This window comes from Dermacentor andersoni, chromosome 2 (assembly GCF_023375885.2).
Source record: "Dermacentor andersoni chromosome 2, qqDerAnde1_hic_scaffold, whole genome shotgun sequence".
Classification (NCBI taxonomy): Eukaryota; Metazoa; Arthropoda; class Arachnida; order Ixodida; family Ixodidae; genus Dermacentor; species Dermacentor andersoni.
The window spans coordinates 17,800,018-17,824,568 of record NC_092815.1 but is presented as its reverse complement, the minus strand read 5'-3'; the positions used below and the strand labels follow the sequence as shown (position 1 = coordinate 17,824,568).

At 44.9% G+C, this 24,551-nt stretch overlaps 2 protein-coding genes across 4 annotated transcripts in view; one reads left to right on the top strand and one right to left on the bottom strand.

Annotated features, from left to right (window-relative positions):
- The window catches only part of ebi (transducin beta like ebi), a 36,266-nt gene extending 30,809 nt beyond the window's left edge, over positions 1-5,457 (top strand). For both annotated transcript variants that reach the window (XM_050189978.3, XM_050189977.3), the window contains exon 12: positions 4,809-5,457. In XM_050189978.3, the coding sequence (XP_050045935.1) occupies positions 4,809-4,838 (30 nt within the window). In that variant the 3' untranslated portion in view covers positions 4,839-5,457. The remainder of the gene's footprint in view (positions 1-4,808) is intronic.
- Positions 5,458-5,495: 38 nt separating this feature from the next.
- Shark (SH2 ankyrin repeat kinase) overlaps positions 5,496-24,551 on the bottom strand; it is a 53,878-nt gene continuing 34,822 nt past the window's right edge. For both annotated transcript variants that reach the window (XM_050189965.3, XM_055077478.2), the window contains 2 exons: positions 8,634-8,760; positions 5,496-5,717 (listed from right to left, as the gene is read on the bottom strand). In XM_050189965.3, coding sequence (XP_050045922.2) covers positions 5,526-5,717; positions 8,634-8,760 — 319 coding nt within the window. In that variant the 3' untranslated portion in view covers positions 5,496-5,525. The remainder of the gene's footprint in view (positions 5,718-8,633; positions 8,761-24,551) is intronic.

The window sequence follows — 24,551 nt, the reverse complement described above, 5'->3', positions numbered from 1 at the left end:
CGCCGACTTCTTCGTGTCACGTTCGATACCACAAACAATGTCTAATTTTTCTTCCATGCTGAGCACCCAGTGTCTTTTTTATCCAAGTTTTGGCATGACGCGAATCCCTGCTTGCAATGCGCCGAAATGATGTTGATGTGGCTTCATGCGCAAACGCACAGGGCACTTGGAGGCTGTTGTTCTGATCTCTGAGGCTTGTTGTTCTGCCGGGCTGCCTGATGGAGACGACGCACCACCGTGTTTGCACAACGAAAAGTGGAAACACTACGTGTTAACTGACACATACGCAAAACGCTGGTACAGTTTATGCGGTTACAAAACACATTATGTTCAATGGCCGCTGAGTCGGGGATTTGACTTTACTACTTTTAAAACAAAACTACTGTTTAAGGGGGTACAGTTTAACGAGGTTTTGCTGTAATAGTTTTACGTTATACAAGAAAGTTAAGCATTAGGTGCTTCAGATTCGCCGTGGTTTATTATGTAGAAATGGCCTGGAGTGTGGATGGCAGAAATGTGCCCGGAGTGTCCATATAATTGTTATCACAATAATAAAATGCAGTAGTTGATAACTCTGGCTTCTCAGTACGGTCTGCTGGTGAAGCACAGTTTCATGCGCTTCACCCACACTGTTGAGACATTAAAGAAAAATGTATTTATACAAAATGTCTTGGGCCTACTTTTCGAAATTTTGGACTCGCTACTGCAAATGCATGTTTTTTGTGGTTGCTACTATTAATTGAAAATCTACAGGTACTACTACCAGTACTTGCTTGCACTAGATGGTTTCAGTATTGGGGTAATCTGCTTCAAAATCCAGCTTAAGACAGTTGCAGTACAGCGCTAATGTTGATTTATTTTGTTTTGTCGTGGTTTCGAAATGGGCTGCTATGTTGCATTATTCCTCAAAAATTCAGATTGACCTGCTCCAAATTGTTCCAAAATGAAATTTAGTCGGCTCCAAACTGCAATTTTACTAGCTCCAAAAATTGCTCCAAAATGACTTTGTGCAGTCCTGCCCCTGCACAGGCATGTTTGAAATACCAGTACACTTATTAGGTGTATTGGTGCTCATGCTGTGATAAGAAATGGCGGGTGCACGCATGTAAATTAAGAAATACATACTGTGTGCCGTGACAGTTGCTCCTTGCCACTCTTGAAATGCTTCACCGCAATACTTCGCGTATGTTTCACTGTGTAATATTGTTGTATTGAGGCGAAGCTGACTTTCGGGAACCGGCAGCATGCAACATGGTCGTGGTTTCTGAGCTTCGAAGCCATTGGCAAGGGTTACGAAGGTGAAGTCGGCACCGTTACTAATAGTGACAAATTATTTTAATGAAAAACCTGGTACTGAAGAGCAACAAGCTTGCTGCGAATGTCGAAGTAGCTGGGTGATTCCACGAGAGAAAGAACATGCATGTCTGCTTGGTATTTTTGTTTTGTCTGTTTTTTTATATGTCATGTAGGAATATTCAAACTGCACTGAATAAAAAATTTTATTCCAGAAAAGCATTCCCAGCAAGCCCAAAAAATATTTGAAGGTAGTGGTGCGAGCTTCCTCCTACTGCTTACAATATTTTAAAGTTTTTCGGCCGAATTAAATGCAAATTAAAATCTTGTGTAGAAAAACCTTTCTGCTCAGTTTAATATGCTTCACAGTAAATTAGTTCCATGCATTTTCTTATGCTGTTCACAAATGAAAAAAATGTAAAAAAAAGATTCCAAGCATGGCTCAAATCAGAAAATTTTTAACTTTGATGCATCTTAGCATGTTTTCTATTTCACACAGAAACGTAAAAAAATAATGACAACCATTCCACTCTACGAAGATGGAATGGCAGCAAAAGCCGACGACAGTCAACGCTCTCAAACAAAACGCAGAGTGCTTTTGCCATTCCATCTTCAGAGTGTAATTGTTACCCGGGCTCCGCGATTGTCGTTTTTGTGCAGCATCGTGGGAACATTCTTTGTCGGCACCGTTTACATTCTCGTTGCTGCTCCCTCCGCCGCTCTTCGTACGCATGTTCATCTTTGGGTGCACGAACTATACGTGTCCACCCCATCGATAACACAGCTGTTTTTAGTGCCTATACCTCTTCTGCTTATATAATGTGATAACCTGGACGTGGTGCTATTTCTCACGGCAGGCGTTCTAATCTGTTCCGCATTTTGACATCTGTGCCGCCACACTGCACCCATATGTGATCACACACAAAGCTAACAATGGAACCCATTGCGTATGGGTTTGTTAGAAATCGCTAAGTCGTTTCTGTTGCCGGATGCCAAAATACTACGGAAGGTTGGTCATATACAGCTTCTGCTGTAAAAAAAAAGTCAAACAGAATGTCCTCTTTGCAAATTTATGCGCAATATTATGAATTTATCATCCTACATGAAACAAAAGCAAAAAATAATTTAATAAACAAGTTCTTTTTCCAGAATTCATTTTTGAAATGTAAAATCCGGTTCCAATTTTTGTAAAGAGTCTCGTCAAGTAGCACTTCAGTAGACAATGCAGGTGCTTGGTGGTAATTGGATATGTGATGCAGGTTCCGGAACTGTACAGGTGTGTTTATTATGCTGCTTGTGTGAACAAGCATATCGCGCACCTAAATATCTTAGTTGTCACAAGTGCTGGTTCGCAATGTTCTGGTTCACTTCGAGCAAGCTGTAATGGCAGCATTTTTTATTGACTTCTTTATCAAACTGTGAATTTTTACTAACTTTTTGTGATGCACGTTCTCATATCTACACTATCAGAAATGGGGCTTTTTATGTGGTCCAAAATTTTGTTGCAGTTAGGCTTTAAGTTTGTGTCAAGTCTTTGAATGCTTTTCTTTTTTCCTATTACTATTTCACAGCTGTTAGTTGGCAGCAGAATGCAGCAACTTGTGCAGCACAAAACTTTTAGTTTGTTGATAGTTAGCACCTGCTAAATCTGTTGGTGTGATATGTCACCTTGATAGCTTTTTATATACAGTAAAACCTCGTTAAACCGTACCCGCTTAAACAGTAGTTTCGTATTAAAATTGGTAAAGTCAAATCCCCGACTCAGCGGCCATTGAACATAATGTGTTTTGTATCTGCATAAACCGTACCAGCTTATTGCGTACGCATCGGTTAAAACGTAGCGTTTGAACTTTTCGTCGCACAAACACGGCGGTGCGTGGTCTCCATCGGGCGGCCCGGCAGAACAACAAGCCTCAGAGATCGGAACAACGGCCTCCAAGCGCCCTGTGAGTTTGCGCGTGAAGCCACATCAACATCAGCATCATTTCGACGCCGTGCCAGAGAGCGTTATGGCGTCGTGCAACCGAGGACTCTCGTCATTCCGAAGCTCGGATAAAAATGACGCCGGGTGCTCAGCATAGAATAAAAATTTGACATCGTCCGTGCTATCGAACGTGACACGAAGAAGTCGGCGCTGGCATGCGACAAGGATCTGCTGTTGACTACGGTGTATGGCATTTAGAATGCGAAGAAGTTGCTCGGCAGCGCTGCTGCGGTCGCGAAGACATGCTGGCTACGAGGTTCGACTTTTCGCCATCGTTGCCTCTGTTGTTACCGAAGTGTCGCCTAGTGAGTGATAAGGACGACACGGAAAGCGACAGCACGGGCAATTCAGGCCCGACAGTGGCAGAAGCTACGCGTTACGTCAGCCTAATGAATGCAGTCGTCGCGACGAGAACAGGGGCGCGATAATGTAACTCTATTTCAAACGAAAAGTATTCCAAAATCCGGCACCCAGCAATGAAAATGCGCCCCCGGGACTTCTGCAGCACTACTGCACGCGTGCACAGAGAATACGTAACGCCAACGAGGAATCTGCCATGCTAGCGTTTGCCGAGAAAAGGGGGCCGGCTGAAAAGCTGGCACGCAGCTTCAGTAAGTTTGAGGCCGCTGTCGTCGTGCCAGGCTGCCGCGGCATCAAACGAAAATAACACTTTTGTCGCGCGAAGTGAATAAATACTGCATGTTTTTTCCCCTTTCATCGCACTCTCTCCGAGTTCCGTTTTCGACAGGTAAGTGGGCGATCTCATGCTATTTCGGTTAAACAGTACTACCGTTTAGTACGTAGTTTTTTCGAGCTCCGGCCAACTACGGTTTAACGAGGTTTCACTGTACCAGAATAGCCCTGACGTGTTTAAAATGTGCATATTTGCTATAAAGGTGGCGGTCACTTGGGCAGAATTTTTGCTTTAGCTGTTATATAGACACTCGAAGTGAATTTATGCCGTCGATGTCGCCGTGATGTTTTGTATATATTTTCGTATATGCGGATTATATTGTCATGCCATTCTTTCACTAAAGTTGCTTATATCAGACCTTGCATTCTTGACTAAATTATTCCTCAGAATTTTGAGAATTGCAACCCACAAACAAATGTAATAAAACAAAGCACAGATAGCGCATGCCTTTTATCTTAAGCCTTCTCAGAATTAAATATTAAATGTGCAATACAATAAGAGAGCTCAAACCTAAATATTATCCAATTTTATTGGTGCGGCTGTGCACTACCTCCATGTTTGGCCCAGAAAAGAGGTTTGAAACATACCCGACACAGAAAAGTGGTGGCAAGGTCGCCAAGAAGGGCATTTTTAATTAATAAACATGCTTGAAATTGTCCGATGGCAGGATTCAAATAAAATAGCCCTAGCACAACAGCTGGTTTTTGCTTAGCTTATGTTTACATCAATTCATACTGCCACTACAGCAACGAGTCGCAAACTTTGTGTCGTGTTCTAACACGTTGCTATTGCATTTATTGCTTCGCCCGTATGTTGAAACTGATATTTTTCATGCAGGTGTTTGTTCTTGACCTCCGGAAGTTATAACGGAGCCCTGCTGGAGTGCCTTGCTGCTTTGTAGCAAAGGTGGTTGAACAGTGGACATCGTGCTCAACCCATTGATTGCGTCCCCAGGGTTGACCCCATTTTCGTGCATCTTGGCAGCTGCACATGTGTGTTGCAGCTCTTAGCAAACTCACGTGTGTGATTGTGTGGGAGCTTGCTGCCGAGGCATGTTTGCCTGTGTGCCTTGGCGTTTTGACAAATGCAGCCAGAGCTGCAGGCACAAAGATTACCCATAGAAATCTGTTGTTCATCATGTTAAAATGGGAGTTGAAGGGGCCTGAGGTGGGTGCTGTCTCACTCATTGTAAATAATGTTGACGTTTCTAATGGGAGGAGGGCTGATCAGTGTATTCTTTTAACTTCATGTAGATACATTCATGTGTACATGATTCCTTCAAAAACATTGTCGTTTAATTGAAAATTTGTCGGCTTGTACAGTCAACTGCGCCGTCTAAATGGTGTGCAACAGACTCAGTGTTACAGGTGTACAAGGCAGAGGTGATTTTGCAGTTCATGCTGAGTAATAAGAGATTGGTATGCGCCGAAAAATATCGCACCTGTGACTCTTCGTGACCTGAGGCAAATAAATTACTTTACCTTGGTCTCGTGTTATGAATGAAGACTTGTGCACATGACAAAGTACCATTCCACTGAATGCTGACCAGCCTTTTTAATGGGCAGTGTCATCGCATCCAGCACAGAGGTGTTGACTACTGTGTGCAGCAAACAGCGCAGCCAGATCGGAAAAGGGTGGCCTTTCATCAGGGGAGAGCCGCCAGCAGTGCTGCATAGCTGCATACGCCCAGTCGGGACAGCCCTCTGGTTGCACCAGGCGCTCTCCTCTTTCCACCAGTGCCAGCACCTGTCCAAGAAAGTTCGGCTTACTGCGCTAATCAACCAAACAAGTCAACTAAGAAAGAAAATGTGCCTTCTGTATGACCACAGCAAAATGCTGTTAATTGAGCCCCCAATTTTCTTGCCAATGGCCTTTATGCTGAATTGTACTGGACATCATTATGCTTGTCCTTTATTAGTGTGTCTGTATTTACGCTTTTCAATAGTATCCAATTTTTTGAGCAAGAATTCATCCACGTTTAAATGTGGAACTTAAGGCACCTGCTCCACCAGCTAGGGAAGTGGTGGAAATTTGAAACGAGCTGGTTCCCTCTGTAGTGTTATGCTGTGGTCAAGTGGAAAGGAAATTACCCTGTCTAGGTGGCCCACTAAGTCTCCTGACAGGGAAGTATGCATGAAGCAAAACACCCTTTTTCAGAAATAAAAACAATGCGTTAAAGCTATACATGGCAACATAGAGAAGCGTGCACTGTAATGAAAATGAGCGGTGTGCGAATATTCGACTTGACAGACCTTTTTACTGTATGAAAATTTATAACCTCTGTTATTTAAGTCACCTTTGCTGCGGTGCAGAACCTTTATGCAGCAAAGCACATTTGCCGTGCAGTAAAGCACGTCTAATGGAAGATGGGGGCACTGCCACGAGGCCTTTGCTGGTTCTTATAGCTACCTGACACTATCAGCTCAAGCACTAGCATGGTTTCCAAACTACAAATTACGCTTGCTGCCTGCAGCAGGGAACGGTGGCACATTTAGGATATCAGTTAAAAGCATAGTTTCCTACAATAAATACTAGAGGGAACTCTAGTGCTCTTAGTACATGTATTTGTCTGATCTTTATGCTTCTTTTCTTTTAATGCAGATGGCAGTAAGACTGAACACACAATTGCTGCTAACTGCAGTAGTTCCCCTTTTCCATGCCATAATGGTTTCAACGTCGGGCTGCTGTCCTAGAGGTCCTGTGTTCAAATTTTGCCATCGGAGAATAATAATGTGCAATTATTTTAACACAGTACTTTCTTGAAAGTTATAAGTTTGCCAAGTCATGTAGTTGTTTAAAGCCAGAAGGATGAAGTTATGTACAGCCAACGTCCAATTTTTCGAACTCTCCAGGGGCTGCAAAAAAGTTGGAAAAATCTGGCAGTCCGAAAAGATGAATGCATGCCTTTTACTGCCCCTAAGGGCTCAAATTGCCGCAGGCATGTCTGAAAAAAGTTAAAGGCTGACAGTACACTTATCGGTGCTCGTACTGTGACGGCGGATGGACCTGTGACAATTACCCCTCCCACTCTTATGCTTTACTGTGCTAAGGCGAAGCTGCCTCTCAAGAACCAGCATTCAACACACTGTGTTTTCCAAGCTTTGTAGCCAATGGCAAGAATTATAAAGGTGGAATCGGTGCCATTACTGACAGTAGTTTTAATGAAAAACGGCACTGAACGGCAAGCTTAAGAGTGATCGTGGTAGTGGCTACAGCTGCCAGCAGATCTGCGTGCGAGAGCGCCGGTTAAGACGCGGTGAGATCATCAAAATTGTGGCAGTGGTGGCTATAATTAATGTGACAAAAAAGTATGGAAAATCGGACAGCGAAGGGTTTTTGCGTCCAAATTTTCAGATGTTATTCATTCATGGGGTAGGTGGTGCTCTGAAGCTGTCCGAATTATCAGGCGTTCGGAAAGTTGGTCTTGACTGTACTACCCATGGTTCCCATGCTGGCTGAACCGCCCTCCTTGCAGCTCCCTTCTAGCGTCACTGTTCCCTCTAGTAATTGTATGAAGCTTTATTACTAAAAGTGTGCAGTACGCTTCCAATGACACTACGCCACATGTGTTGTGGAACAGATAGGTGAAAATGCTTATTAGGGCTCATGGGTAAAAAAATGCGATGTCTGCCATATGGCACCAAAATTCATAGGGCGAAGTTAAGACCCATGACCTTTGGTGAAAGTCAAACGCACTCGGAGATATGGGTGAACCAGCCATATCTCCAAGATGGATTCCAATTGACATCGTGAAGGTAAAAAAGTCAAACCCACTACCTTTGGTGTTAATAAAGGCACTTGAACCCAGCGACCTTTGGTGAGAGAAAACAAGTAATAGGAAGTAATGACCCATTCGAATGAAAATGTGAAGTAACGAACGTCTCATGAGAGCGCAGCAGAGCCTTCATCCTCTTTACCGTAGGCTAAAGTGACAACTTTTGCAATGGTGATGATAGGTGTGAATGTGATGTGCGATGACCCACAAGAGTTCCTGGTACTATGGTACTCGCTCGCTCTGAGCGAGCGAGCGAGTACAGCAAGGAAGCTGCTGTGGTGGGCGCCTACTGCTCTTGATCATGCACGTTTCACGCCTTTCCTTGTTTACATTGTATCTAGCAGCTGGAAAACATATCTTACAATCGCAGTCTGGCCATGTACTGAACACTGGTGCCAAAAGATCATGTTTTCTGGGAACATATTAAACGGCAATAATGAAGCATAACTGTATTGGGTCCTATATTTTTGTTCTCAATCGCAAACATAGGCGCCAGGAAATTATACGAAATAGGATTGTATCAACAACATTCTACTGCACTTAATTTGCAGAAACTACTCCACACCGTTCAAAAGTACACATTCCTTCCAATGGTGGAACACTGGTTGGAAAAATGAGGTTCATAGTTAGCACTATGTGAACTCGCAGCTAGGCAACTTGTGCACGTGTAGTCCTTGTACCCTGAACAAGCCGTGAAGCAGATGCATGTATGTTAACACAAACGAGCAACAGAAACCTTGAATTAAAACACTATGCTGAATGTATCATGACTAGAAGCTAGTAAAATGAAAACTATGGTAAACCCTTCTGCTGGTCCTAGGAAATGCAGATCTGTACCAAACATGTCACTCTTTATGCATGACATGCAGATTGTTTGCTGGTCTTACCTGCACCCCGGTGAGTGAGCCATATGGGAGCTCCCCAAGAGTATACATCTCCCAGAGAGTGATGCCAAAGCTCCAGGCATCACTGGCATGTGAGAATGTGCCAAAGTTTACAGATTCAGGGGCGTACCTGCCAAAAGATCAAGCAGTGCAGAAGTTGCTACACAGTAACTGTTTAGCACACTAGTGAGAAGGCATGCAACCAGGGTATCAAACTAGAACTGGACTGGAATGGTTTTTTTGTCACTTTGAAACAAAACTGTTAAGATAATTGTTTTCGGTTACATTTTTTTTTTCTGGCTTTTCATCCATACTTTGCCTGCACTTATGGCACAACAATGCTACCTACTTTGTAAATACAGATTCTCATTTTAGAAATACTAGCACCGTTATGGTAGTTTTCAACGTGACATGGTGGCAGACAGGCTAGTAATACACTCATAAGTGTCTGATAGTGTGGTAATAGTGAAATTGTCACCTGATAGTGAGACACCTAAATATACTTGCTGAAATGAAGCACTTCCTAGATATGCAGTCACTTTTGATTACACTGGTATATAGACTGAAGTAGATGCGATCATCATCATCAGCCTATTTTATGTCCACTGCAGGATGAAGGCCGCTTCCTGCGATCTCAAATTACCCCTTGTCCTGCGCCAACCGATTCCAACTAGCACCCGTGAATTTCCTAATTTCATCACACCACCTAGTCTTCTGCCATCCTCTACTGTGCTTCCCTTCTCTTCGTACTCATTCTGTAAGCCTAATGGTCCAATAGTTATCTAACCTGCGCATTACACGGACCTGCCCAGCGGCATTTTTTCCTCTTAATGTCAATTAGAATATCGGCTATACCTGTTTGCTCTCTGATCCAAAGCACTCCTTTTCTGTCTCTTAACATTATGCCTAGCATTCTTCATTCCATCGCTCTTTGCATGGTCCTTAACTTGTTCTCAAGCTTTGTCAGTCTCCAAGTCTCTGTCCCATATGTCAGCACTGGTAAAATACACCGATTGTACACCTTCCTTTTCGATGATAATGGTAAGCTTCCAGTCAGGAGCTGACAATGTCTGCCATATGCGATCCAACCCATTTTTATTCTATGTAGTAGATGCAATACAAACAACATATTGATTTCAAGGTGTACTTCCACGGTGTCTTGCAGCACGAAGAACAGCATGCATAATATATTGTAACAGATACGAAAAGTAACTACAAGAAGAAAGAAGAGAAGACAAAGAGAACGAGGAGTTTGAGAGGCCGGACTGTGCTACGATCACGCTACGATCATCGTCCATCTCCTGTAAATAAAACCATTTCTTCGCAACTCTTCGTAACAGTTGTGGTGGAGGTGCGGGGTAATCGACACCCGAAGATGGAGGCTGAACCACAAGTTCTTCAACGGAGCCGTTGCCTTGCTGGACTCCCACCGAATCTACTGGAGTTGAATATGTCCCACGACGCAGACGAACAACGGCCCACTCCAAGTGCTGCGCCGACCAGTTCCATCCTACAACTGAGAGATGTGCATCCCTTCGCTGAAAGATCGGACGAAGACGTCGAGGAATGGCTCATCCATTATCCCCGGGTGTGTGCCGCCAACAAGTGTAACAGCGCTTCTCAGCTTTCGAACGTCGTGTTCTTTCTAATGGATACTGCGTTGGTGTGGTTCGACAATCACGAGGAAACGTTCACAACGTGGGGAAATCAAAGAGCGATTCAGCGACTCCGCGACTAAAAAGAAAAGGGCAGAACAGACGCTACTGCAACACACGTAAGTGCCAGGCGAAACCTGCATGACCTACATTGAGGCAGTGATAAAACTGTGTACGATGGTGGACTCTGGAATGTATAAGGAAGACAAAGTCGGGCACATCCTAAAAGGGATTGCCAAGGATGTTTACAGTTTCCTCATCGCAAAAGACAACCTGGCTTCCGTTTCCGATATCATTCGGCACTGTCGCACTTTCGAGCAACTGAAGACGCGGCGCATCATGCCGAAGTTTGGCAGGCTAGCCAATGTGATGACAGGTCCAAGCGTAGACAGCAACCAGCCCCTCGAACCTGCATCAACGATCCGACAAATAGTTCGGGAAGAGCTCAGCCTGCACGTGCAAGTGACCCATCCAGGCACTCTTAGCTTCCGCCTACCACCAGATTTTGAGCCAAACGTGGCATCCTTCTCCTCGTATCCTGCATGGAGTGGCACTGAGGATTATTGAGTCGCGCCCCGACAGCAGCCACGTCTCTACGACAGAGGTCCTACTTATGACGCTCAGCCACAACGAGACCAGCCACGTTTTTACCCCCGAGGCCCTGTGACTTCTGTCAGGCCGCGACAAGAACAGCACCGACCCTACTACCACGACGTGACTTATGACCAATATAACGGATTTCAGTGAGCAGCAGAGACACATTATCCACATGACAACAAGCTTTCTCGCCGCCCGCAGCAGCCTAGCATTCGTTCTGAGGAAGATGCTGTGAACTGCGACCCTCCCGTGTGCTACAACTGCGGTTCCACAGGCCATATAGCTAGGTATTGTCACCAAGGCTGTCAATCACGAAGGACACCATCGATGTTCTTGCCACCCGGAACCCGTACTTCATATGACTTGTGGACGACTGATTTTATTCCAGTGGACCACTTCTCACATCAGCCCAGACGCAGCGATTCGCCAGCACCTGAGCGGAGTTTGACGCCACCAACTAACCGTCCCCGTTGCTCTCCGTCCCGATGGAGGTGACCAATGCGGCCAATAGAGGTGAGGTCGCTGGACCGTCTTTGCCAGAAATACCTCTTCCTGTTGTGATGCTCAAAAACAAAGTGAATGTGTCAATTGACGGAATACCGACCATGGCGTTAGTTGATACTAGGGCGACTGTGTCTTTCATGAGCCTTACTTTCAAAAATCGTTTAGGCCTCAAAGTTATGGTTTCTTGGAACAACGGTATTACCTTTCGTGGAGTAAGCGGTGAGTGGCTTCATCCCCTTGGTGTTTGTGCTGTGAGTGTTTTGTTGGCTGGGGAAGTGTTTGTGTTGGAATTCCTTGTTCTTTCTCGTTGTTCGCACAATGTTGTTCTTGGTATGGATTATTTTCTTGAACAATGCGGCGCTTCCATGGACTGCGGTTGTGGCGAAATATAATTGAACAAGTTATTTATATCAGCACATTCCGAACAAAGCTCGCGTGGCGAAGACAGACACACAGACACACACAGTGTTCTTGATGAAGTGATTGCACTACTGTGGTGCCTGACGCCCATTCGCATTTTTGCAACTAATGTTGACACTGATTGTGTTGACCTTGTAGTTAGGCGTCTCCGCATAAACTGTGCTAAAAAAAATATATACTTGTGCCCTGCTGTCGTGTGCATGACGAAAGGAGTCGCCACATTGTGGGTGCTGAACTGTTCTGCCACGCCGATTGTCCTTCCTCGCGGTATGAAAATCACTCTCTTCGATGAAGCCGCATGTAGCTCAATAGCAGCACTAACTGCAGACGTCTCTACAGCTTGCTCTCCTTGCGATAATCGCCATTCTGAAGAGCTAATGCTTGGCATGATCAGCAAGGCTCTCTACATCGGAATGGTAAGAACTGGTACAGGTCCTTGCCAGGCATGAGGCTGCATTCGACTTCACGCATGGAGATTGCACCCCTTCATTTACCGTTGTCCCGTGCTCATCACAGAATAGATACCGGCTCAGCACACCTCATCCGCCAGAAACCCTACCGAGTGTCATCCTACGAGCGCAAAGTTATTGCAGAGCAAGTCAAGGAGATGATGAACAAAGGCGTCGTTCAAGAGTCGTCTAGTCCATTGGCAGCCCCAGCAATCCTGGTCCGAAAAAAAGATGGCTCCTGGAGATTCTGCATGGATTACAGACATCTAAACGCAGTGACGAAGAAGGATGTCTGTCCACTACCGCGAGTCTATGACGTCATTAATTGCTTACACACTGCTCCTTACTCCTCAACACATGATTTGCGATCGGGGTATTGGCAAATACCTATGGACCCTGCCGACAAGGAAAAGACCGCTATCGTGACTCCAGATATCCTATCTGAATTTAATGTTATGCCTTTTGGGCTTTGCAGTGCTCCTGCCACCTTCGAAAGATTCATGGACACAGTACTACGTGGTCTAAAGTGGGAGATATGCATGTGTTACCTCGATGATGTTGTAGTCTTTGGCTGCACATTTGAAGAACATAACGAACGTCTCAGCCTTCTTCTCGACTGCATCGAGAAAGCTGGACTGGTTCTAAACTCAAAGAAATGACGGTTTGGCGAATGTCAAACACTGGTCCTGGGACACTTAGTCAACAAGGATGGCGTCCGACCCGATCCTCGTAAGATTGAAGCGGTGAGCTCCTTCAAGCAACCGCAGTCAGCACGAGAACTTCACTCATTCATTGGCCTATGTTCGTATTTTCGCTGTTTTGTTCCTCGGTTTGCCGCCATCGTTTACCCGTTGACAAGTATTTTGCGACAAAATGCGTTCTTCAATTGGACACCAGAGTGTGACGCATCATTCTCTCAACTGAAGTTTACTAACGTCGGCACCCCTCTTGCGTCACTTCAATCCATCTTGCCCGACTGAGTTCACACTGATGTTAGTGGAATTGGGATAGGAGTGGTGCTTGTACAATGCCACAGTGGTGCAGAACATGTCGCATATGGCAGCCGTTGCCTGAGCAAATCTGAACGCAATTATACGGTTACAGAACAGGAATGCCTGGCAGCTGTTTTCGCCATACAGAAGTTTCGGTGTTATCTTTACGGTAGACCATTCAAGATCATCACCGACCATCATTCTTTATGCTGGCTGGTCGGTTTGCGTGATCCCTCTGGTCGCCTCGCACGTTGGGCGCTGCTTCAGGAATATGACTTTGTGGTATTGTACAAGAGTGGCCATCGTCATGCTGACGCAGACTGCCTCTCAAATTCCTCTTGCGACTACTGACTGCGATGCTGAGAATTTTGACGACTGTCTCACTGCTGTTACTTCTACGTTCCCTGACGCGGCAGACTTTCAGCTAGAATAACAGAATGATCTTACCCTTGATCCGCTTTTTGTCGTTGCCCGTACTTCTCAAGGCAGCGGATGCTTTACTGTCCTACAAAACTAATTACTCCGGGCATGGGGTGCGTTTCTGCTTGTTGTCCCCGAGAGTCTCCGCTCCATGCATGACAATGTGACATTCGGCCATTTTGGCTTCGTACAAACGCTACACCGCACGCAGGAGCGCTTTTACTGGCCCAAGATGTACGAAACAACCAAACGCTATGTCGCTAGTTGTGAAACTTGCCAACGTCTCAAGCAACCGACCACCGCAGCCCCGGGTTCCCTTCGGCCATTGGCAGCGCCCAGTGCGCCGTTCGAGCAAGTAGGCATTGACCCTTTGAGTCCATTCCCGTTATCTAACAACAATAACCATTGGATAGTTGTCTGCGTAGACCATTTTACAAGGTATGCAGAAACTGCAGCCATACCGTCTTCCTGCTGCGTTCCCTGGTCCTTCGTCATGGCCACGGAGGAAGAATATGTAGGAGTTGAAACTCCCATCAGCGAGGGCGCGTGCGAAAGTCACAAAAGTAGCATACGCCGACGGGAGCGCATGCAGTGGTGCCGCATTGCGGCACGTTATGCGAGCCCCAGGCGGACAGCGCGGGCGCGCTCTGTTCGGTGGCACCCACGTCTTCCGCTCAAACCAGACGACAAGCAGACGACACGGACATTCGCTTCAGCGGGCACGCCATAACGTTGTGTTTGTGCGCCCTTACAAGTCACCAACAGTTCTTGTCGGTGTCTGTTAGAGGACCGTAATACTAACAGCGCTGCTATGTGCAAATGCCCTTCTTCGGAATTTGCTAGCGTAAGATGGGATGCAAGTGTTTCGTTGAAAACTGCAAAACCGAGTACAACTCTTGGAGGAAAAAGGTGAGCATAATCAAAGCTCCGAATGACCTTGAAAATCTGCAACCAAGGGCTTCGGTCATTCCTGGGGACGGCCGCCAGTTCACATGGAGAGATTACGTCTGCAAAAAGCCCTTCACGAGCAACATTATGAGACGGGATAAATACTACCGCGAGTTTAGAGGTGAGGTAGTCCTGGACCACCCGAAAAAAAACCTGGACTGCGTCCAGAGGCTGTTCCCTGCATCTTTCTTCCGTCTCCAGCATCTTTGACATTCCAGAAAAAGAAGCGGACTCACTGGGAAGCGTCATGAAATATCAGTCATGCTACTGTTAAAAGATCAAGAATGAGCGTATGCAACAAGCCAGGAACATCAACGTCAATGAACGTCGGCAATGTCCACACAGTGTGAGGCCCATGAGCTTGATGAAAATCAGCCTGGTAATATGCTCAAAAAATCTAAGGCATGTTTGCCTTCGACGAATGAAAGCAGTGCTCACAGCCATCCAGTCAAAGTCATCGTGTGGCTGAAACAACAGAGCTGCGTACAACCGCAAGCTACAGACTACCTAATCATAGCGGTCAGCGAAAATAATGCGTGTTATTTTTTACTGTGCTCAAATGGTTGAGTCGTAGCACCGATCGCTGTCCAGGCTGGCAGCACTCAAGAGGTGCGCGTGACTGCCCTACCCTCAGTACAACTTGTGCCAGGCGCGGGGGCCGAACGCAAGCAACACGCTCGACCGGTTGCCTTGGCAACCGAACCGGCGGTAATTTCTTTCTCGGCCGCCAGATACCACCAGCATAATAGTAGCTCCGCAAGCTTGTGACCTTTTCTGGTCGCTGTAAACAGCGGAGTTTCCACTCCTATATGTTTCTTGCTCCATGGTCATGGCCCACAACGTGTCATCATCAGCGACCGTGGTCGCCAGTTCACTGCTGATGTCATAGAAAAGTTACTTTGTTTGTGCACTTCACAATTCCGTCATTCCACGCCATATCATCCACAGACCAATGGCTTCGTTGAAAGGACAATCAGAACGCTGACCAACATGCTTGGCATGTACGTCTTTTCCAATCACAACTGGGACGACGTGCTGCCCTTCATCACTTACGCATACAATACGGCGCAACATGAAACCACGAACTATAGCCTATTTTACCTCCTGTATGCAAGGTTACCGCGAAGCCCTCTAGACACTTTCTTCGTTCTGCACAATGATGATTCTGTATCGAAGACTTTGTGTCTCGCCAAAAAAGCCCGTCGAATAGCTTGTCTTCATACTCTGGACTCGCAAAGTCGTTTGAAAGAGTGATACGACGACCGTCACGTACAAGTATCGTTTGAAAAAGGTGACTTGGTCCTTCTTTGGACACCGCAATGCAAGCGTGAATTGTGCCAAAAGTTCTTGTCACAATATTCAGGCCCATTTGTAGTTGTGGACTGCCTGAGTGAACTCACTCACGTCATAGCTCGCCTCCTGTGCAATGGTCGGAGATCAAGCAGAACTCAGCTGACTCATATTGCTCGCCTGAAGCCTTTCTACCCTGCTTGTCCATCCTGACTCACCCCACGGGCTTTGTCTGCTTGCGGGGAAATGTAACGGATACGAAAGTACAAGAAAGAAGAGAACGAGGAGTTTGAGAGGTCGGACTGCGCTACGATCATCGTCCATCTGCTGTAAATAAAACCATTTCGTCACAACTCTTCATAACAACATATATATATATATATATATATATATATATATATATATATATATATATATATATATATATATATATATATATATATATAAATTTCTTAACTTTTTCGCAAGAACAGTGCCCCCATGGTTTATCTTTTTATTGCAGTTTTCATTGTGGTAGGAAATGGCTGAAAACTCATGAATACACCAAAAATTTATTTCAAGCAATATTTTGTTTTGCAAATGCTTTAATCGCACCAACAGTACACACAGTGACACTATACAGCAAGAGGTCAAAAGAAATGAAGTCTTCTTCCAACGTTGGTCCTCACTAGTGCAGCAAGCAACATCAAACCGGCTTTGCGGAAAAACTGGTTATCCGGTTATTCGATTCACCAGTTATTCGAATTTGAAAACTGGATAACCGGAGTGATTGGTTATTTGGTTATTAGTAACCGGATATTCGGATACACTGGTGTTTCTTTATGTGTACCTGTGCCCAAATTACTTCTTTTTCTCTCTTCTATAAGATTTCTAACTATTTTTGCAACCGCTCGTGCAAGCCAGATATCCTGTTTTGTTAACCTCCTTATCTTTCATTCTTTAAATTTATCTTTCCAAATTGCTGTGTTCTATAAAATAGTGCTACAGGTTTTCCCCCTGAAATTATTCCACGCGCCAGCTATATTAGTCGAAGCGCAAGTCAGTTCAATCCCAGCGCCAAATAATTTATTCTATGCACCACATATTTCACTCCTAACGCCAGTGAATTTAATCCAAAGATGCATTTGCAGAGCTGTCATAGCAGTTCAAAGCAATGACGAAATGCTATAATTTTGCGCCGACCAAACATAACTGAAGAGCTTTCTTGAGGAGCATTGTCATAGGACTACAAAAATGCCTTTCCCGCGTGATATATCATCGAAATATTGCCCTGATATGGACATTATATTACTGCCGTGAACAGGTCATGCAAAACATTCGCCAGCATATTCCTGATTCTCATCCGTATTGACATGGATATGAAACGATCGGGCTTCGAAGGCGCTTTGTGATAGTACCCACGAATGGTATGCTGGACCACGTGGTGAAGGATGTTGCGTGACCTTGCGTAACTTTCGGAAACCCACATGTGATTCACAAACACAGTGAGATGGGTGCCAACGAACGGGAATTGCAAAAGCTATGCGATGGTACACGTAGCTAACGTCAAATCATATGGGAGACACTGCCTCGTGACCTCACGTATATTTCACTGGCCCATGCATTATTCCCAACCATACTGACATGGACATCAAACGATCGGGCTTCGAACAAGGTCAGCGATGGTACGCACTTCGCATATTTCAGAATACGTGGATAAGAGTCACATGACATCACGTAACTTAAGCCAGACCATGAGTAATTACCAACCATGCCGACATGAATATCAAACGAATGAGAAAATCAAAAGCTATACGATGGTACACACGTAGTGAACGTCAACCCACGTTGGAAAGGGCGTCACCTGACCTTATGTATCTTTCGCCAGGCTCATGCGTCATTCCCTATTGACATGGATATCAAACCAACCGTCTTCAAGGACGCTGTGCAACGGTATGCATGTCGCGTATTTCAGACCACGTGAAAAAGAGTCGCGTAACATCACATAATTTTCGCAAGCCCATGGTTAATTTACAACCATGCCAACATGGATACCAAACGAAGTGGAAAATCAAAAGCTATGCGGTGGTACCCATGTCGCGAACATCAGACCAGCTGGTGAAGGGTACCGCGTGATCCTACATAAATTTCATGGCCCCATGGGTGCTTCCCTACCATATTTTTCATTTATTATAACTTCCTTGGACATGGATATTATATGAACTGGCTTCAAAAACGCTCTGCAATGGTACCCTCGAAGAGCACGTCAGACCACGAGATAAATAGTGTCACATGCCCTCACGGGACCGGTTATTCACAGACATAAAGACGTCAGGTGGACAGGGTTTCGGCGACCTTCAACAGCATCTGCTTGAAGTTCGAACCAGAGTGAACATCGGAGAGGGTCCGGCAGGAAAGACGATATGATGTAAAAGCAAATATCAGAAGTTTAATGCATCATTACGGGTGAGTGAACGTTCTGCGTGCGTGCTCCTGCACGCATGGACAGAGAAGATCTGTTCGTCATGTCTTCGATTACTTTCTTATGCGCTACACCATCTCAGCAACCTCACTCTCTCTTGCTCCCTGGTAAAGGGCCTTGTCAGCACGCTGGTCAGCCCACACCTCATTAATATTAGTATTATTAGGTATGGAAACATACAAAGACACAAAAGAAACAGGGAAGGAGCAAGCTGACAACTGTGACCGAGAGGGGCACAACGCCTGCCCGCTCTTTTGGGAGCAGGGAATGAAAAAAGAAGAGGAGAAGAAGATAGGAGGCGAAGAAATAGGAAAGAAAATACGAAATAAACAAATGACAGAGACACGCAAAACACAGAGGAATACAGAGAAAAACCACTCACTGGCCAACCTGCACAGAGTAATTCGAAGCGATACCACTCCCCCCTAGTGTAGAGGAAGAGAACATAAGACAAAGGAAAGTGGGATTTGCACTGGTGCATAATCCCGTCGCACACCCCCAACGGACAACTCCTTTCATGTTGAGGAGCGTGACGATCAAGCACGTCGTCTGAGGCGCTTGGCACCGTTCCAATCATACCTGCACACAGTGAACTGTAACAACATGCATACTAAATGCACAGAAATTAAACAGCCAGTGCGTCTTTTGCCATGCAACACCACGGAAAGGGCAGTGAAATGCACCATCACGTGACTTCACAGAACTCTGCATGGAACTGACTGTTGAACCGATTGATGTAGATTTCACATAGATAGATGAAATGAATCGGTAAAGCTTGCCCTATTTCTGTTTCATTCCTTGCGCACACACAGGAAGCCTGAAATACTTGCAAATTCTTGCTTCGAATTATTGTTATGGATTTGTTGCTGGGAATGTTGGGCTGCTTTGTGCGTTGTCACTGCACAAAATTCCTTAATATGTGAAAAGAGGTACCTGCCTTTCCGAACCCTGGGTGAGCAGAAGCACGACTAGAGTAATAGATGATAATGATAATTTGCATATATATTTTTAAATATTTGCCATTTGACATTGGCTCGAACAAGTTGAGTGCCAGCTTTCATAGGAATTCGCCACTTGACGGAACGGAATATGTGAACAGAGTAAAATCGACGAGAATTATTTTGGTATTATTTCTCTACTTCAAACAATGCAATGCTTGAACTCATGTAGCGTTGTACTATATTGTTCCTAATTTTGTCTAATATTTCAGTTTGCAATATTTATCTATATGCGTGCTTCATCATGCACTAAGGTGCGCAAATAGCAAGAATGTGTCATATCATAGCACACTATGCACATCAAAAGGATACAAGTCAGAGAATATTCTCACCTGCATCAGTGCGCTTTCTTGTGACAATTTTTTCAAAATTTCTCCACAGCACATGCGGCTCATTTGGGGCAACTTGCTCAGTTAACCAACGTGCACGCAAAAAAAAAAAAGTATCATATAAATAAATAAATATATATATATATGTATATATATATATATAGACAGAGTGCCGTTTATGCAACGACCAACCTGGCAGGCACCACTGAGCTTTAGCAAACATGTTTACCTAACATGTCTATATCAAATTAATATCGCTTACCACGACTGCCTGAGCTTCCTAACAGCTTTATTTCCCAACAACGAAAACCTATTTCTGGGGTGAGAAAAAATTTATAAATATATTAGCACGCAATGCATTCATGATGTTTGCAAATATTTCTCCTGTAGATCCTGACTCAGTGTGCAGCTATTACGCACAATGTAGCACAGCATCCAGATGAACGACATCATTACAACAATTCGATGGCATTGTTATTGTGTGAACAGCAGCTACCAAAACCAGAATAAGCAAGTATTTCAGTCGTCCTGTGCATGTACGAGGAAATAAAAAAAATTATGGCAAGCATTACCAATTCACGTCTTTTATTAGTACCACACCACTTTCAAGGTAAATTTTGCTCGCTGTGATATCCACGGCAATCAATTCAGCAGTTAATCACGTTCAAAGCAGATTTACGTGAAGTCACATGACACGCGTTTCACTTCCATTTTCGTGGTTTTGCGTGGCAAAAACCACACCGGCTGTTCAATTCCAATTCGTTTAGTATACATACCAGTACGTATGTAAATAGCCCAATGACTGGAGAAAGCTTCCTGAGGTCACATAACACTCCTTCGCACGTAGTCTGACGTGCCCTTCGTAGGAATTGTCGCGGACCCTCTTGGAAGCCAGTTCGTATGCTATCCATGTCGATATGGTTGAGAAGCATCTATGGGCCTGCGAAAGTTATGTGAGGTCACTTGATACCTTTCACTACCTGCTCTGAGGTTCGCTATGTGGGCACCTCCGCCTGACTTTCTTGATTCCAGATCATTTGATATCCATGTCAGAGTGAGTGGTTGCAAATTACCCATGGTCTGGCCCCATGGTCCTTCGATTACCTGTGGTCCTTCGAAGCCTGATCATTTGATATCCATGTCAATATGGATGAGAATCGGGAATATGCTGACGAATGTTACGTGAGATCCCGTAACACCCTCTTCCATGTGATCTTAGATGCGTTACGTGGTTATAAACACAGAGATTGTTAGAAGGTCGTCCATTTGATATCCATGTCAACGGACCTTGTAGAAAACAAAATGATGAGAAGTTACGTGACGCTCTTTTCAGCCTGTTCTTATCTTATCAGCTTACGAATGGACAGTTTGTTGCTGGATGCCCCTTTGTTTCAATGCATGTCAGCAAAGCCATCAAATAGCTACATTTTGTATGACCTGTTAACGGGCGTAAATTAGTCCATATCAGTGCAATATTTCGATCATACATCGCATGGGAAAGGCATTTCTATAGTCCCATGACAATGCTCTTCAAGAAAGCTCTTCAGTTATGCTTGGTCGGCACAGAATTATAACATTTTTGTCATTATTTTGAACATCCTATAACACTTCTGTAAATGGATCTTTGGATTAAATTATTTGGCGCTGAGATTAAATGCATGGCAGCTGAATTAAATTCACTGGCGCTTGGACTAAAATAGCTGGCGCTTGGATTAATTTGAGTGGGAAAATGTAGTAGATTCGAATATTTGTATATCCGGCTAACTGGTTATTTAAGCTGGATATTCTCAATATCCGTTTCTTAAAATCCGGATAACCGGTTTTCGAGACTGGATTCACTTCCATTCGGTTAAAGCGGATAGCCGGTTTGACGTATGTTTGCAAGCACTAGTCCCCACTTGCTGGTGGTGTTAGTGCGTGCCTGACTTCACGTACTCGTTTAAGGTGCAGTAGCACTAGGTCGATATGACACCGACAAGATGCTCATGTCAACAATTGGCTAACTATACAGTCACTGAAAGCATTTTGTCATACCAGGCCGACAACGACGCAACCGACGAGAATGAGTTGTCGCATTGCGACGGGCTTTCTTGGCACCAACAAAACAGCACCAACAAAATCAGCGTGCATACCATCGTTTGAGCGAATCCTGCATGATCGGCCATCGAACTGACAATGCAATAGCAACAGCGCCTTCACTTGTATATATAATTAACCACACTAACAGTGAGTCAAAACATGCATACGAAGTTGAAAATGCATAAGCTGCAAACCATGCACGTGACGTTTGAGCCAATGCTGATCCTGTTCAGCGAAGGTTAAGCCTGGCGCCGTCGAGTTCGTGCACCCGCTACCGGCGGACCTGAACTGAAATGTAAGCAGTTAGGACGAAGGAAACTGCTTCGATAGTTCAGTTCTGTCCTTAGCGATTAGAAATCAACTGCACTTCACTTTGCACGGCGCATACGTAATAAGGGGCAAGCAGCGACACAGCACTGTGCCAACATCTGTATGTCACCGTACCCAGGGACGTAAGAAATACTCTTGACAGCAAGAAACGGAGCTTCTGAGGTGCAACGTTCACATACACGCATAATAAGGCTTCATGCGCACTACATGAACAATTTCAGCACGAGGACAACGATGGAGTGAACCGGGGTCACAACTATAGGGGACGACTTCGTAGGTTATGTAACTGAAGCGGTGTGTAACCTTGTAGGGATAAAAATACCAGTGCAGCAACTTTTCAGAGAGTCACTGGTGACGGAAGGGTGTCCAGGTTCACACACAGTCTCCGGGATTGTAATGGACGTCGTGTCGACCCTGGTTGTATCGAAGGGTGTTGGTACGCTGTTGGCTCCAGATACGATGCTGAGCAAGCTGGCATGCCTCTTTGGTTCTTTGTATGAACTCTTCCACATGTTCGTTGGTAGGGCTATTAGTCACAGGTAGCATGGCGTCAAGTGTTGACATGATGTGGTGCCCGTATACAAGTTCAAACGGCGTAAACTGTGTGGTCTCCTGTACAGCTGTGTTATAGGCAAACGTCACACATGGCAATATCACAGGCCATCCACAAATGGAAGCAGCTGAGACTGGTGTGTTGAAAGCAGAGGGAACTACTTTTTAGAAGTGTGAAGCCCAGCAAAACAGTAATAGCAGAAGTTTGGTTTCTCTTGACAGATTTTGTACTATTCACTTGATAGAGAGCAGATATGTCCATAAGATAGAATTGCATGTGCTTAGATACATTCATAAGGGTCGCTTGTTGGGCGAGTTGAACACTGAGATGCTGACAAAGTCAGCATTTTTACAAGGGGATGCATTTCTATTCCGCCCAAGCCGACCACATCGAAGGGGCTACTAATTACAAGTGCCAAGTGTTGTACAGTGCTCACGGATTGAAATAGGACACGGAGCATTTAGTACAACCCTACATATGTGCAAAGTACGCGAGAGCACAATGTCATGTCGCTAGGAATTTGGTCACCAAAGGTGACGAGGGCTCCGATGTAAGTGTACGCGCCAGAATTACGTCGATGTGACACGAACTGCAGCTGGTTGAAGCGAAAGTATGCGCATTACTTAGCCCTAAATTGACGCGTTTCATTCCGTGAGTACTGTACATCATGACAACCCATCAAACCAGTCAAGAAGTGGCATGGAATTTTGTGAAGCGGCTTTCCATCAGGTGGCTTGGGTTGTTCACTTTCCCAGTCTTCACCAGGGCAATGAGTACAGTGCACTTGCTTCCCCCTTTCCACAATCACCTTGGGGGCAGCGCATCCATGGTGTGGACTCTCTCCTTCCTGGAGGCAGATTTTTGGAATGTCTACATGACCACCGGTTTGGCCGATTAGGACATGATCTGTTTCCCTAGCGAGTGATCTTGGGAAGATAGATGGTTTTTAAGAGACGGGCTCATTGTGTGGAGCACGCTACTCCAAACGATTTAGTGTGCTCTGCCATCACGTAGCAGTGCTCCGAGAACGATGTAACTGTGTTACAAGATAATATGGTACTGTCTTCTGCTTCTGCCAGCATGAGTATTTCTTTCTCTATAACTGTTTGCCTTGCCATATAAATAAACCCCTGTTCTATTCCTCCCACCTCCTGACGTACTCATCTGCAAGGAAGCAACTTTCGTTGTGAAAGCATGGACAACAGCACGAGCTTCCATGTGATGCTCTGTTAGTGTAGGCCAGCTAACCGTTCCACTGGCGATGTAGGCTACAGTGCAGCCCTAAGTGTGACGCCCGACTCCAACACCACGGCACCCAAGTCCTATGGGGCCTCCTGCATGCTTGCTTTCTTCCAGGGTTGGGATTTTACGACCTTTTGATATCTCTCTCCTTTTAAGCTTGAGAAGTGAGCCTATCCATTGTTGTCTTTTTTTTTTTTTTTAATGAATCTCTCCTCATTGATAAGCCAGCACAGTTTCTTAGAAAAGAAGTCACAGCAAGCAGTTCACACTGCTGCCACCTGCTCTTTTGCTGTGCCTTGCCCACACATTCTCACTGAGCAGGTGATTAGCATCCCTATGTCTCTACTACAGCTGAAGTTCACTGTACGCAGCCCAGGAAGGACGCATTCTGCCATTCTGCGAGTTGCTCCTTTTGAATATCGTGTAGGTACAACCCCATGCTTGGCAGATGCTTGTCAAAAAATATATCCAATCCATACTATTTACTTTCCATATGAGACCTACAGAAAATGCTTATACTTCCAAAATTCTTATAGAATACAGAAAAGTAAACCCATACACCTGCTTTCAAACCTAAGCTGCCATCCTATAGGCAGTTTGATTAGGATGCAACCATGCAAAATGCCATAGTCCCTGGCCAAAGGTAAAAAAAGA